We start from the raw sequence: 16,346 nt of genomic DNA, 5'->3' as shown, positions 1-16,346 counted from the left end.
CTTTTATTTACAACTTTAATGTATGTACATTTCTATCTTAAGGTGATGCCATAGATTACCTTCTGCAAAACATCTTTACGGAGGCAGCTGGATCCAGGAAAGGTTTTCCTAAGGTAGCCATGATCATCACTGATGGAAAGTCCCAGGACCCAGTGGAGGAATATGCTAAAAGGCTTAGGAACATTGGAGTGGAAATCTTTGTCCTAGGTATGGTTTGTTATTCAGTGTTTTGTTGAATAGTGCTCTCCCATGTAAAAGTCTGCCTGTTCTTGGAAACCATTTGGTTTTCCATTGATTGTTCATAAGCATATTTTACTTGGTAAAAGTCAAGTACTGTTGATCTGTCTAACATACTCAATAGTCTAAAAGCATCAACATATTCCACATCTGTTGACGTAGTTCACATTTTCCTCCTTAGGTATCAAAGGAGCAGATGAGGATGAGCTAAAGGAAATTGCCTCCACACCTCACAACAAGCATGTGTACAATGTTGCCAACTTTGACATGATCCAAGAGGTACAGAAAAAGATTATCACAGAGGTGTGCTCTGGTGTCGATGAGCAACTTGGCGTTCTTGTCAGTGGGGAAGAAAGTAAGTTAAAACACTTTATCAAATTTGTTGTTGCTAAATTTGGTTTTGACATGCAATAAATTGAAGCACTGTTTCTTTGAATACATCTTGAAACGCTCATATATTGATACATTTTCTGCATTTTCCACAGTGGTAGAGCCAGCCTCTAACCTGCAGGTGACACAAATTGCATCAAAGTCAATGAGACTGACATGGGATGCCTCCCTCGGTGAAATCACAGGCTACAAGCTCACCCTAAGCCCCATGCTAGCTGGAATGAAACGCCAAGAGCTTTACATTGGGCCCACACAGACATCAATCAATGTTCGTGACCTTTCCCCTGAGACTGAGTATGAGATCAGCCTGTATGCCCTCAAAGGTCTGTATCCCAGTGAAGCCATGCTGGCAATGGAAAAGACCCAGCCTGTCAAAGTGTCAACAGGTAAGATTAATTGTTGAGTACGCCATTTTTACTTTTCCTTAAATAGTTCCCTTGTTTCATGGCAAAAGCCATACAATTAATTAATCAATTGTTTTTTATATTTTGGCAGAGTGCTCTTTGGGAGTCGATGTACAAGCTGATGTGGTCATACTGGTTGATGGCTCTTACAGTATTGGATTACAAAATTTTGCCAAAGTGCGTGCTTTCTTGGAGGTTCTGGTCACTTCCTTTGACATTGGACCCAACAAGGTCCAGATCAGCTTGGTCCAGTACAGTCGCGATCCACACACTGAGTTTGCCCTCAACACCCACCATGACATAAATTCTGTTGTCAAAGCTGTTCGCACTTTCCCCTACCGTGGAGGCTCCACCAACACTGGCAGAGCCATGAAATATGTTACGGAAAAGATCTTTATCAATGCCCGTGGAGCAAGAGAGAATGTCCCCCGTGTCATGGTCCTGATCACAGATGGAAAGTCATCTGACTCGTTTAAGGATGCAGCCACTGGCCTGAGGAATACTGATGTGGAGATCTTTGCCGTTGGTGTGAAGGATGCTGTGAGGTCAGAGTTGGAGGCCATTGCTAATCAACCATCAGACGCTCATGTCTATGAGGTGGAGGACTTTGATGCCTTCCAGAGGATCTCCAAGGAGCTGACTCAGTCCATCTGTCTAAGGATTGAACAGGAGCTGCTTAACATCAAAAAGAGAAGTAAGTAAGAGGATAGGATACCGAAACCCAATAACTATGGCCACGAGTGTGCCGGATGCCATGTCAATAATTTCTTGGCATCAGTTTTGGATAACTACCATTTGCTATGTATAGTTGCACCTTCACATTGGTCCATAATGTCCTTATTAAACAATGTAACATCTGATTGTGAGTTAGCCTGGTCTCCAGGAGTCGATTTAATGGAGCCAACTCCAATTAAGTAAAGTGCTGAACAAGATTACAATGCTTTGCTTTGCATTGCTTCCAGTAAATCTGACAGATTTAAAATATTATTATGCAATTAGATCATGGTAGTATGTTTCTGAAACGTTTACATGATTTAGGACTATGCACTTTTAATTACAGACTTCTTTAACACTTAACCTTTTACTTTCAGGTTTGCTTCCACCCAGAGATTTGGCATTTTCAGAGATTACCACCAGGAGCTTCCGTACCACCTGGGTAGCTCCTTCCGTCGTTGTTATGTCCTACCTGGTACGTTTCCGCAAGGCTGAAGACATGACTGGAGACTATATTTCCATGGCAGTGCCTGGCGATACCACCACAGCTGTTCTGCCCCACCTATTCCCCTCACTGCCTACGAGGTCAACGTCTTTGCTCAGTATGACAAAGGGGACAGTTTCCCTTTGACTGGTGAAGAGACCACTCTAGAAGGTAAGAACAGTTTTTGTGGACCTCAACCCAATGTCGTCATAGTTGAAATGACAGACAACAATGGAACAGCACTAATATCGCTGAAAATGTGCAGACAGAATATTTAGAATCTGAATGATGTTATGCTTTTCAGAGCAAGGGACTGTACGGAACCTTCAAGTTACAGAAGAGACAACCAACAGTTTCCGGGTGTCATGGCAAGCTGCTCCAGGTCCCGTTATCCGATACCGCCTCACATATGTCCCTGTTAGTGGCACTGGGGAAATACTGGAGGCCCAAACCATTGGAACGGAGACTACCATAGTTCTCGAAGAGCTTTTCCCCATTACCACCTACCGTGTGTCTGTGTCTGCTGAGTATTCATCAGGAGTAGGTGACGAGATGCAAGTAGATGGAACCACCAAGGAAGGTGAGTCATGAATTTGTTGTATCCGTAAACAGCTATGTGAAACTTGTGTTCTTGCACAAGGGATATGTATTAGTGTCTCACACATTTTTGTTTGCTCTCAGTCCGTGGCTCTCCACGGGACCTCCATGTCTTTAACGAGACCATATCCACAATGAAACTGGCATGGCAGGCTGCTCCAGGAAATGTTGTTCAGTACCGCATTGCCTTCAAACCTGCCGAGGGCGGTGACAGGAAGGAGATATCTGTCAAGGGAGATACTACCCAGGCTTTGCTGAAGAACCTCCAGCCATCCACTGAATATGAGCTGTTTGTGAGCGCTCGCTACTCTTCTGGTTTGGGTGAACCTCTTCTTGGCACAGGAACAACCTTAGAAGGTAAGGGAGATCTACTCAATTTGAATGTAAAACTTTTGAAGCATGGTAGAACTGTAACTATAGCCAATGTGTGACAGAAATGTAAAGTGGCTGTGGGCTCAGGAAGTAGGTACTGCTTTATTCAAAATTAGTTCAGTTGTCACCCTTCAAGTCCCTTCAAGTATCCACCATCTGGTGTTTCTCACATCATTTCACACATCAGAATTAAGGAAGTTGTGCTTTAACTTTGGAAGGTTGGTTGGGTATATGGGCTGTGGTTACAGGGGAAAATACAGGAATGTGGCACTTGATGTAATTATTTTGGCATATAGACTTTAGGTTAGGGTTGCTATCCCACCGTGAGATGGAAATGGGTGGGGAGTGCTTGTAAACCTAGAGACTTTGTGCAATGGCTTGGAACAGACTTTGACAGCCATATGCCTGCTGGGTAATACATTTACATCTAGCCTGTCTGAGACCTAGTGTGTTTGGATTTACATTGTTTTATAAGATAAATGTGGAATATTTAATCATAAATATCAGCCTTTTTTTTTTTTTTTTTTTATATCTGAGCATATGTTTCGTTTTATAGATGTTTATATGCAGTGTGGAAGACTCAACAGGAGGCAGGTCATCTGTTGATTTCACACAGAGTGGGAAAGGGGATTGTTGATAGTGTCACAGGAAAGGAAGTCAAAAGGATCTCTTTTGAGAGAAAGGGGGGGGGCTTGGCTCTTTGGGGACAAAACAACAATCAAGGTACTGTATCACAAAGAGGAGAATATCGCATTTTTTCAGTTAGTTCCACTAATGGCTGCTAAACCAGTAAGAGCTTACATGGCCATGTATTTATTTATAGTGTGGAGTTAACCCCACTCTGCTGTTTAGAATGGTATTATAATGGGGATCAGAAAGAAGAAATGCTAAATCACTTTTTTTGGGATCAAATGTAAATGTTAGCGTAGCTCAACCTCTTTTAAAGCAGTTAAAGGCCAAAGACACATTAAAGTTGTTATATTTATCATAACAGCAAGAGTGGAGTTCCTTCATGTCGCCTCTTTATACTCCTGGCATAAGTGAGGTCCTAAGTGCCAGCGTCTCCCTACTTAGGGACATTTATTGCAAACCACATGGATCTGTGCACTGGCTTGAGTAACTTGAGGACTTTGGTGCATAGAAGTTTTTCAACCATGAATTTACAACTGCATAAAATGAATGTTTGTGTGCAATTCGATGTGGGCAAGAACTTGATTTTTTTTTGCTCTGTTCCCACATTGACCAAAATGCTTGGTCGTGATCATAGAGTTTAGTTTCCACATGTCCAATCTGTGCCGTCATCAACCATACACCCCCACAGGAAAAGGTTCCATGACAAAGCACTTTGTTGAGCCAGCTCTATTAAGCTGTCATGACGTCAGGAGACCTCAACACTGATCTCATTGTTTGGAGTGCCAATCACTTTGAGTGACCCTTTCTGTAAGGTCCATGTAGGCGAGAACTGGAAGAGAGTGGCTTGCACAAAGTCTTCCCTTGTGGGTTATAGTGGATGGAGGCCAATACAGAAGTGTTGAATAGGAAGGAACTAAACATCCTGAAATGACTTACAAGGAGGACAGAGAAGGTGTCATAGCAAATTATTGAATGAACAGTCCAAATGTGTATATTAAACACGGCAACATTATTTATTTAAGAAGAGTGAGTTTTAAACAGCATGTGGAAGACATTACCTACTGTAAGAGGACTTTGAAAGTTATGTTAGCTGTCTGTCTGTAGAGTTGTCTGATCTTCTTCCGCCAGGGTGGGGCAATTGACAGGCAGAGGCAGAGACAGAGGGTGGGGATGAGTAGAAAAAAGGGTTCTTCAAAGTGTGAACCAGAATAATACAATCTCATATGTGTATTCTCATTACCTGAAACACCAATACCTCAATAATTAACCACTTTCGTGACACAGCAAATGTTTTCACATGTGCCAGAGGAGATTATTTGTACTACCTTTAATGAATGCAGCCAACAGTAGGTGAAATGGTAACATCTTGGTCTGATTTCCTCTAAAACTGGTGCCTTTGGAAACATTTAGGTAGTGCCAGGCTTTTTCAGTGGTGCGGCCAGACTGTTTTCCCAGACCACTCTAAAGGTCTTTTGAGTTAATAGGCCAAAGACAGGTAACCTTAGCACGTAGACACTGGAGGCTATAGTTTGGTGACTCAATTGTATGTCTTAGTGAACCAAGAGCAATAAAGTAAGGCAAGCTTGATGTGTGATGCCATTGCTGAGATGGCACTTTGAAGGAACAATGTATTTCCTGCAGGGATTTTGGAGAAAAATACTTTGACTGTGTGAGTCATACAAGCTAAGTCTTTTTAACTCTGTGTCTCACTACCCAATACCAAGACTTAATACTTAATGCCAAGGTTGTGAATCAAGATACACAGTGGCAAACTAAAGTAACGGATCCAATAGCCATTAAAAATCATTAGGATCATTTTCAGAGCATGACCGGGTAATATCTATTTTGTTTGCCTGCTGGCATTTTAAATCACACTAATTTATATTCTTTAGACATCTTTGGCTGCAGATGTGAAGGATATGTCAGTACAAGCCCTGCAGGAAATCTCTTAGATGAGGTTCGGTTGTGTCATTTGTGGTTTTTAAGAGATGTGGGTGAGACTTTACTCTGAGTGTGTGATTCAGTTGGTCTTGAACAAGGATGCAATTAAGTAAACTTTGGATGCAGTTTGGATGGTTGAGAAAGGTCCAGGATGTTGTTATTAGAATAAAGTGATATTGGATTATTGAATGTGTATTGTATTGCTAGTAAATTGCTTCTATAAGCCCAATTATAGAATCATTTGAGCAACCATCTAGCTAGTTTGCTAGTACTTTTATCATTTTCGAATCATAAATCTTAGATTTATGATTAGAAAATGATAAAGGTAGGGTAGACATGTGGAGATTATCCGACTGAACAAAACGTAATCCGTCTCTTAAATGTGTGTGAACCACAGACCTTATTTTGAGCTATTTTCCAAAATCCTATGAAGAAATTGCATCGCTTTTTTGTCGAGGGTACCGGAAGAAGCTTACTTGCGGGTTTTAGGACGCGTCACCGCACCACTCTATAACCACAAACAAGGCAATATTACATGCAAACCAACATTTTTTTCTAGGTTTGAGGACCATGTGTTTCATGTATGTGGGCTTTACTCCCAGGAGTGGCCCCTTCCATTTAGCTTGTCTGCAAGTGCTGATAAAAAGTGAGCCACGGTCTGCAGAACTCATTATCTTGACATCCTTTCGTCTTTGGTTCACATACAGCTGGAAAAGTTCATCCCTTTGGCAAGGATAACTCTTTTGATGGAATGAATCGGGCATCTCTAAGTGGCCCACATTGTTTTCATGGACCTCCAAAATCTGGGGCTCTTCATTAGTTTGTGGTTGTGACCATTACTCTTCATATCATGGCCTCTGCTCTCGAGGTGCAGACCACTCTGTTTGGCAGGCAGAGCTGGTGAGGTTATTTATATTTAGATCAGTTCCCAGAACGATTTATAAGGTAATAGCCTGCCTTTTCTGCTCTATGGTTGTTAAGCATATCCAAATGATCATGCATTAGACTTGTGGTGATGCATCTCATTCTTTGCATTTGGCTTTTTACGTAAAACCTCATTTGTGAGTTCTGATGAATGAGGTTTGAGAGAGACCACCCAGCTGCACTGCTCTGCCTCTGATTATATTCCCATTAGGTGCTGGCATGTAGGGGCTTAAGGACTCTATTCAGGATGAGGATCACAGAGGTTGTGTGGGAGGCTTTGTGTGGCAGCGTATCCTCCTATGATAGATACAGCTCCTTTATATGGCCACCAGACCTAAGCTTTGAGTCCATCTCAACACGGGCATCCGTCTCAGCCAAGCATGTGCTGGCTGTCCATCAAGAAACACCTACACACATTTCCCTCCACTGTATTTTCTGTTCTCCTTTCATGACGGTTTCTCAAGAAAATTGAGTGAAGGCGGAAAAGAGAGAACTCAACATCTGCATTTGTAGCAAACACAGTTGTGCTGATCGGGTTTCCTCTATTTTGATGGAAAATTAAAGTGCTGCCAGGAGAGGCGCTGAGGATATGTGATTTATGATTAGTTGTGCAGACATTTTTACAGCAGTGTCTGATTATGAAGGGAGAAAATCAGGTTGTTCAAACAGATCCTGAGGGGTTAAAGCAGAGACAGATGAGTGATTGTTCATCGTTTATTGCCGGGGTTCTTAGTTTTTTCCATTTTGTGTCTCGCTCACTTCCTAAAACCTCCATAAATCTGCATTAGAAATCAACACCACATTACATTACATTTAGCTGACGCTTTTATCCAAAGCGACTTACAATAAGTGCATTTGACCAAGAAGATAAACACTTGAAGAAAACAGAATCATATAAGTACATCAGGTTTCATAGAGCCAACACATTTCAAGTGCTACTCAACTGGCTTTAGATAAGCCAGTCCTTTATTAGTATATAAGTGCTTTGTTAGTAATTCTATCGCTCAAAGTGGAGTCGAAAGAGATGAGTTTTCAGTCTGCGCCGGAAGATGTGCAAGCTTTCTGCTGTCCTGATGTCAATGGGGAGCTCATTCCACCATTTTGGAGCCAGGATAGCAAACCCACCTGTTTTTGCTGATGGGAACTTGGGTCCCCCTCGCAGTGCGGGTGCAGCGAGCCGTTTGGCTGATGCAGAGCGGAGTGCACATGGACTGTAGCTCCCTAAAGCATTTCTCTACCTTACAGTACCATCTTAGTTATGTTTGCATCGGAGCAAGTCAAACCAAAGACATCTTTAGGGAAATTCTTTAAGTAAACAACATTAAAGCTGTATTGCTACCTTTTTTCTTTTTCCACATGCTCTTTCTAAGATTGTTCCTCTCCATTCATCCACAGTGCTTGGTTCACCCAGAGACTTGGTGACCAGAGACGTCACTGACACCAGTTTCGCTGTGTCTTGGGCTGCGGCTCCCGGAAATGTTCGTCATTACCGGCTCAGGTGGAAGTCTCTCTACACTGAAGAGACTGGGGAAACGACGGTACAAGGAGACACCACAGCCACAATCCTGGAGGGTCTCACCCAAGAGACACGCTATCAGGTCTCTGTGTTTGCTGCCTACGGCCATGGAGAGGGTCAGCCATTGGTTGGAGAGGAAACCACCGATAGTAAGTTTTACAGACTTGTTCCCTTATCCTTCGCTTCTCTCCATATTTCGTTTTATACATCTGCTCCTTTTTTCTTTCTTTTTGTTTTCCCAATGCTTTCCTTTTTTCTTATTTTCCTTCTTTGAATTTCTGAATGTCTCATGTTGTTACCGAGAAAGTACGAAGCTAAGCCTGATTTTACTCGAAATCCAATAAGGCCATAAAATCTCAATAACCTCAATGTGTTTTGCGTTTTCCCCCATGTGTAACTGTTAAGGAGATCCTTTTTAAAAGAAATAAATGCGGTCTTGGAATTGAGCACATAGTGTGTCATCACATATCATGTCATAAACACATCTACAGCTTTAAAGTTTTACACCCGGTTAAGTAAGAGATTTCATTTAAGAGATCACGTAGGCATATGAAACAGTGACGTAAGTTAAAACAAAAAGTTAAGGAAAGCCATCAGGGCTGTAAACTTCATCTTTGGGTGTTATACGGTTGAGCTAAGAGATAACGTCATTCGTCTGAGGCATCAAGTATCAAGAGTACAGAGCCTTTGCGTGCACCTTTAAGACTATGCGTGTGTGTTATATGTATGTACAGAAGTGACGCAATGTCAAGCACACCTGCACCCAGTTTTTTTGTGAGATGCAGGATAGATAGACACCGGCCTCTCTCTTGTTAGACTACACTCACGCTTGGATGAGAAAAGCACATTGAGCGGAAAATCTCACCAGTTGGGAGGGATTTCGTCAACTAGTTATTTAAACGGAATGGGCTCAAGGAAAAAAACATTTCCAACCTTCACTATTGTTTATTGATTCTGGCAAGCAATACATTTGGCAGACACACCAAATATAACCACAAGGCAGATTTGTAAACTAAAATGTTCAATTTGCTCATAACCTTCCTTTGCTTTGCACCCGCTATCTCCCTTTTCCGTGCTTCGCAGATCACAGGAGTCAAACTTGGAAGCGTTGCTTTTTTCCGTTAATAAAAGTCCTTTCTCTGAAGTAGAGTAGTCTGAATATTTTCCTTTGCTCGTTTCAAGGCCACTGACAATTCACACTTGCCCTTCCTTCTTTGAAAATAAGAAACACTCCATTGCGCACAATGGAAAAATGAGAACTATGGCTTTGCTCAAATTTACAAGACATGTAAGTCTGGCTCCCAAGCTTTCCAACTAAACACGATCAATCATGTACATTTGGGCCTGTTTAATGTATACCCCTAAAAATCTGAATATTTGGGTACATTTGTGTCCGCACGCATGTGGAAACTGAGCAGATACCCAGATGAAAGAGTGTGAGGTAGCCAAGTGTGTTACTGTTTAGTTTGACTTACCAGCAGGAAAGCCATGCTGCTTATATTTCCAAAGGTATACAGGAAAATACGCGGTTAGGCACACATTAAGCACAGATTCCTTCTTGAACAAGTCCCAAAGTCTACATTTTACCTCATACCATCATCATTCATAATTTTGCCTTTTTCAACCTCTGTTGCTTTTTTCCCTTCCTCGCAGTCTCGGCCGCTGGAAGAACGATTGTTGTGTCCGAGGAAACGGAGAAGAGTATGAAGGTGGATTGGCAACCGGCACCTGGAAACGTACTCAACTACAGAGTTACCTACAAACCCAAAGAAGGAGGGCGCCAGCTAGCAACCAAGGTGCCCGGTGGCACCACCTTCACCGTGCTAAAACGCCTCACCTCCCTTACCACCTACGAAATCACTGTTTTGCCAGTCTACCGTTCCGGAGAGGGCAAAGCAAGGCAGGGAGAAGGAACAACACGTACGTTGGTTAATCATTCACTCAACCACAAGTATTGCTCTTTCTGTTGCCAAGTTGTATCCATTAAAGTCATTATAACCAATTTTACACCAAATGACTAAGGCACAATTACATCACTTATTTGTTCTTCATTATAAAGTCCTTAAAATATTTTGTTTGGATAATTTCCCTTCATTCAGTTCTTTGTCATTTAGACAATTTACACATTCCTCTTCTCTCCGTAGTTACACCTTATAAAGGTCCCAGGAACCTCCAGACTTCAGAACCGGCTAAGACCAGTTTCCGTGTGACCTGGGACCATGCTCCCGGTGATGTTAGGGGCTACAAAGTCACTTTCCACCCTATAGGCGAAGACATTGACCTGGGACAACTTCTGGTTGGTCCCTATGACAACACTGTGGTGCTAGAGGAGCTAAGGTGTGGCTGATTTCTTATTTTCAGTCTCAATGTCTCTCGTTTAATATCCTCCAGTATGTCATGTCACAAATCATTTTCTTTTGGTCTACAGAGCGGGTACCAAATACACAGTGAATGTGTTTGGTATGTTTGAAGGAGGAGAGAGCATGCCATTGGCTGGAGAGGAGAAAACAACTCTTGTTGATTTACCTACGCCTCCTCCTTATGAGGCAACAGGTAAAGTCATTTTCTAAACAACCAACATACAACATTTAAAACAATTTCAGCAAAGGAAAAACATAAAACATGTTTTATGCTAAAGCTAAACATGGCATGTTTTTAGTCATTCCATTTATACACCTGTCATCACTTTTAAGGAGCGTCTCCGTTATGTTATGTCTCAGGGCAGCAACAGTCAAACTCTGGGGACACTATCACATAGTAAAGTTTTGCTTAGGAAAATACTCTCTAAACCCATGCCCCATAAAAGCTGAAGAGTTTCCCTAAATGCCTTTCCTCAAAGCTAATTGTCTCACAAAATAACAGATGTAATGGTTATTCCATCTGTCTGCGCCTTTTCTAGCTTTGTTCACTGTGACACTTTGGACTTCCACTTTTTTATTTCCAGTCCAAGTATAGGCCAGTGTAGATTTAAGCAATACGCTCATAATCTTTTTGCGGTTATCAAATGCTTTTACTACCTCTTGAGTCGGAGCGCGACTGTCAAAGCATGTGAGGAGGATGACTTATTTTTAAGTTAGCTGGAAGGAGGTACATGTAGAAAGGTCAAGAGGTAAATGAAAAATATGAGAGAAGCCCACTCTCAGCTCTACCAAGTATCAACAGGCACATTTCTCAACAACTCTTCTGGAGCTTGAGGGCAAAGAAAGTTGTGGGTGTGGCAAAAGCAACAGCTCTCTTTCATTACTTGCCCTAATTTAATCTTTTTAATTACAGGACAACATAATTAGTGCCGCAATGTTTCTTTACTTTTGCATATTCATCGTGGTGTCAGATATAATTAATTCTACCTCTAGCAGACCTACTTGTTAGAGTTACTTTCTGAGTTGACATGTTTTTGCATTTCTCTCCCTTGAAAGCTTGACAGCTGGTTTTCTGTCATGGGACCTGGGTCGGGTTTTCTGTGTGGACAAACCAATCTGTAAATCAAACCTCTAACCTGTTTTCAGTTGCAGACAGCCCTCTTTTTAGGTACAGAGGATCGGATGCCTTCCTTTTCATCCCACAGGTGTTTGTAAAATCTTCTACTCTGGAGGGCACGGTAATCTCTCACACGGAGGCCTTTGATATGTCACAGGCCATTAAGGGCGTACTCTCCTGATTTGCCCCTGGGACTAACTCATGGATACCGACTGAAACTGCCTCGACACGCCACAAGACAAGAAGATAATAATTACACCTGGAAAATAAAAGTTGTCTGATTAAAAAAACTGAAAATATGTTTTATTACTTGCTTGTGAATATGTTTGTTTGTCCCCTTGGAGAATGTTTGGACTGTGTTTTAAGTTTGTTTCAATGCCAAAAATCGAATTTAATTTCATAAACCTCTCTCTTCCCTTCACCTCTCACACCTCTTTGAGCACTTCTTTCAATCCAATTCACCACACACATTATTGTATATATATGACAGTTGGACATGGACGTCTACTTTATATATATATAATTTTGAACCCGTCTAATTACAACACTGACATTTTGCCCTTTTAGGTGTGATGTGCAAGACCAATGCACAGGCTGATATTGTGCTGCTGGTGGATGGCTCCTGGAGTATTGGACGTCTCAACTTCAAGACCATTCGCGCCTTCATCGCCCGTATGGTGGGAGTCTTTGACATTAGCCCTGAAAGGGTCCAAATTGGTGGGTCTACCCAGAATAAACGCAGTAACAGTCAACTGGTTATTACTAATACAAGAGAAAGAAGTATCTTTACGTTGGTTTAACTATTTGCTGGTGTCTTCAGGTCTTGCCCAGTACAGTGGAGACCCAAAGACTGAATGGCACTTGAATACTCATCTTACCCGGGACTCTCTCCTGGAGGCTGTGTCTAACCTGCCCTACAAAGGAGGAAACACCTTGACTGGTACTTTGATCTATCTATTTAATTATTTGCTAGTGGGAGCATTGCCACTTACTTCTTTCTGTGTGTCTACCATGGTTAAAACTAAACATTGATATCGTTATTGCAGGTCTGGCTTTGAACTACCTCCTCCAGAACAACTTCAAAGAGAACGTCGGGATGCGACCTAAATCCAGAAAGATCGGTGTGTTGATCACTGACGGCAAATCCCAGGATGATGTCATCTTCAACTCTCAGAGCTTGCGCGAACAGGGCATTGAACTCTACGCCATCGGTAAGTAAACCTAAGTGCTATTCACAAACTCATCGCATGAGGTGCATCAAAGTGCTAATGATTACTGTCTTCCTTATTGCTCTGTAGGTGTGAAGAATGCTGATGAGAACGAGTTGAGGTCCATTGCCACTGATCCAGATACTATTCACATGTACAACGTGGCTGACTTCTCCTTCCTGTTGGACATCGTTGACAACCTCACTGCCAACCTGTGTAACAGTGTCAAGGGGCCAGGTGTGTATGAGATTACAGCAACACAGCTGACTGATCTAACAAAGGAAACGCTTAAGGAATAGTAAACCCGACTGCAAGGACAGACGCCTTCTACTAAAAAATAATAACCACATACAACCTAAGCCAACTGCTCCAATCCCAGACATTTGAGATTAATTATAAATATAGTGTATTGCATCCAACACCCATACAGCTACATGTCTGGCCCACCATGGGAAGCAACACTAGAAGCAAACAATAACCCAAGCCCTTGGAAATGATTGCAGATCTATTATTTTCTTTCCCCCCTAATATTCTCTGTACCTCTCTGGAATAGGAAATTGCCTGCCGTTAATAAAATTAAAGAGCTGCTATTGGATCCTTCAGGGGAACTCCTTGGAGAGGATGTGGCTTTATAGTCTCAATAAGTACTGTGGCTGGTAGACAGAGCTGTTGGGACTAGTAGCTAAATATGCTTTTATCTGTTGCCACATTTAGTTTGTCACATGTTTACTATCACGGGCAAGATTGCAATTTCTGCCTTTTTATGCTTACACCTGAAACAGGAGGCGCACCCGATGCTCCTACCAACCTGGTCACATCAGAGGTGACTCACCATTCCTTCAGAGCCACCTGGACCGGCCCCGAAGAACCACCGGAGAAGTACCGTGTGGAGTACATGATGGTGGATGGACGCCCACTAGAGGTATACAACACTAAAAACCTGATGCAACACACACACATTGCAGTTAGTTTAGCATAACTCCCTGTGTGGATGTCAAGGGGACATTGGCTTTAATGTGTTCTGACCCACTGTTTTCTAATGGGAAACTCCACTCAAACTGCTATTTCCAGCCCCCTGTTTGTGTTGGCCTCTCGCTGTTTGTCCAATTAAATCATCATCCAACACAGGGAAAGGAAACAAAAACACACTGCTTTCAGTTTAGAGGATTAGAAAGCAAATAATGACCTCACAAGTGATAGCTCCATTAGCCAGCAGGGACTTGGCTCCGCTTTCGGGGGGAAAAGATGCATTTGTTGTTGTCTGAATCTTACTACATATGGGAGATGTTTGTTTTTGTCAGGCTCCCATGGTTTTGTTAAATAGCAAACATAGTGGATGAGGTTTCACTGTTGTTTATGGATCTGAAATTGAAGCACATGCTGAGTTTTAGTCCAGTAAAAACTTGTCAGATGGATTTCTGGTTTTGATCGGAGAGCTTCAGCTGGAGAATGAACTTTTGATTGTTATGCTTTAAAATACATAGGCAGCCCCTGTGCCTTATGATCCTGCAAAATATAGATTCAGGCATGTACACCTACAGTTATGATGCAGAATATTTATTCAGAAAGTATCCATATCCAAGGTTTGTAACAATTTAGAGACTGTTACAGATAACACTATCAACTGCAATCTTCTGACCATGCCATCTGTATTAGGTGTTTGTGGATGGCACTGAGACCACGGTGGTCCTCCAGAGCCTCAACCCTCTGACCGAGTACCTGGTCAACGTGTTCTCCGTGGTGGAAGAGGAGATCAGTGAGCCCCTCAAAGGAGTCGAGACCACACGTATGTCTTCTCTTTCTGGCTTTCTTTCATCTAGGCCTGTATCATTTGATTTAAAGAGATCCACTTATCAAAATCAATGTATGGTAAAAGTTGTCAGAAGTAAAGTAAATGCCCTAAAGGAAATATGGTGGCCTGGTCTTTGATCATTTCATTTCATTTCATTTCAAACCTTTATTTAACCAGATTGGTCCCATTGAGATCATAGATCTCTTTTTCAAGGGAGACCTGCAAGATGGCAAGATGTGACCATTTTCCACTTAAGAAAACACAAATAAATGCGTTTCTTTTAAAGAGCAACACTTTAAACTTCAGCAGGCTTTTTGAGCTGAATCTCTCTGGCTTAGTTCCATCACACAAATGGTATGCACTCAGTGACTGGATGGTCCCTATTAACAAATGTTTTAAGGGTAATATCTTGGTCTTGTTTATTAAACAATATGCGGCTACAAAAAGAAAGCACTAGTACATATTAATTAGATGCATACTCAAGGCAATCTACGTGATTACACTGGGGTTTTGATCTATTTCTTTGTTTCTTTTAAGATGTCGTTAATTTCTCTTTTACTAGTCTGTTTATAGCGAACTAAAAGGACTGAGAATATCTTTGTGCAATCAAAGAAAAAACCAAACAAAAGAATGTATTCCCGTAATCGGCAAAGATATTTATCCTTACGTTTTTTCTCTGTAATACATCTCTGAGTGTATTTACAAGTACATTCAACTGTTATAACATCACTTTTCTGTATATTTTTGGCGCCTTTAACATTCTTGCCTGGTTATCCAGTGCCCCTGAGTGCCGTGAGGACAATGGACATTTTTGAAGAGCAGACCACCACCATGCGGGTGAGATGGGAGCAGGCGGCCGGTGCCAGTGGCTACATGCTGCTATACAGCGCCATCAATGCCACTGAGCCCACTGTCGAGCAGGAGGTAAGAGATATCATCTAATAAAGCTGTTACTTCAAGAAAGGGCATAGGGCCAATCAGCTGTCAATCACATCAGCTTGCATGCATTTATATGCACCAAAACAGACACAAACACTTCTGTCAGCAGTTCAGTGACAGAATACAGAGGTCACACACTGAAATAACATTTTACAAAGCTACCAGTGTTTGCCTCATCATGTAGCAGACAAGGCAAAATGGGAAATACAGAGGAACATTGTACTATGGGGTGGGTGAACCATGAGCTCAATCTGCTAAGGGAACATCATCATTGGTTCATGAATCGTCAGAACCGGAAACGGCAGATGTCCAAATCAGAATATTTCTCCCACTCTTGTCATCCCAAACTATTTCACTGAAGCGTCATTGTCAACCCGTTTCCCCTCTGAAATCATTGTTGGTTTGGTCCCCTTGCAGATCAGAGTGGGAGGAGATACCACTGAAGTCCAGCTGGTGAAGTTACTCCCCAACACGGCTTACTCCCTCTCGCTCTTCGCCCTACATGGAGAGTTGGCTAGCGAACCGCTGACCAAGCAGGGAGTCACCCGTATGTAGTCACTGAATCATACATGTGACATCTACAGCATTTCACTAAGCTGTTGTTAATTGTTGATATCAAAATTATTGTTGATATCAAAATTGTCTTCATGAATGCTTAACGATAATCCTGACCAGTGATGGAAAAAATACTCAGACTTTCTACTAAAGCACACTTAGC

General features: G+C 42.0%; 1 protein-coding gene across 1 annotated transcript in view; it reads left to right on the top strand.

Annotated features, from left to right (window-relative positions):
- The window catches only part of LOC117467689 (collagen alpha-1(XII) chain-like), a 67,153-nt gene that overhangs the window by 7,239 nt on the left and 43,568 nt on the right, over positions 1 to 16,346 (top strand). The window contains 20 exon segments of the mRNA XM_034111503.2: positions 43 to 207; positions 419 to 592; positions 723 to 1,013; positions 1,123 to 1,725; positions 2,123 to 2,308; positions 2,311 to 2,400; positions 2,534 to 2,809; positions 2,911 to 3,183; positions 8,092 to 8,361; positions 9,866 to 10,132; positions 10,357 to 10,549; positions 10,641 to 10,765; positions 12,257 to 12,406; positions 12,510 to 12,629; positions 12,736 to 12,900; positions 12,988 to 13,134; positions 13,680 to 13,819; positions 14,554 to 14,683; positions 15,468 to 15,613; positions 16,046 to 16,175. Coding sequence (XP_033967394.1) covers positions 43 to 207; positions 419 to 592; positions 723 to 1,013; positions 1,123 to 1,725; positions 2,123 to 2,308; positions 2,311 to 2,400; positions 2,534 to 2,809; positions 2,911 to 3,183; positions 8,092 to 8,361; positions 9,866 to 10,132; positions 10,357 to 10,549; positions 10,641 to 10,765; positions 12,257 to 12,406; positions 12,510 to 12,629; positions 12,736 to 12,900; positions 12,988 to 13,134; positions 13,680 to 13,819; positions 14,554 to 14,683; positions 15,468 to 15,613; positions 16,046 to 16,175 — 4,041 coding nt within the window.

Source organism: Pseudochaenichthys georgianus, chromosome 22, assembly GCF_902827115.2.
Source record: "Pseudochaenichthys georgianus chromosome 22, fPseGeo1.2, whole genome shotgun sequence".
Lineage (NCBI taxonomy): Eukaryota > Metazoa > Chordata > Actinopteri > Perciformes > Channichthyidae > Pseudochaenichthys > Pseudochaenichthys georgianus.
This window is presented reverse-complemented; position numbering and strand designations above follow the sequence as displayed.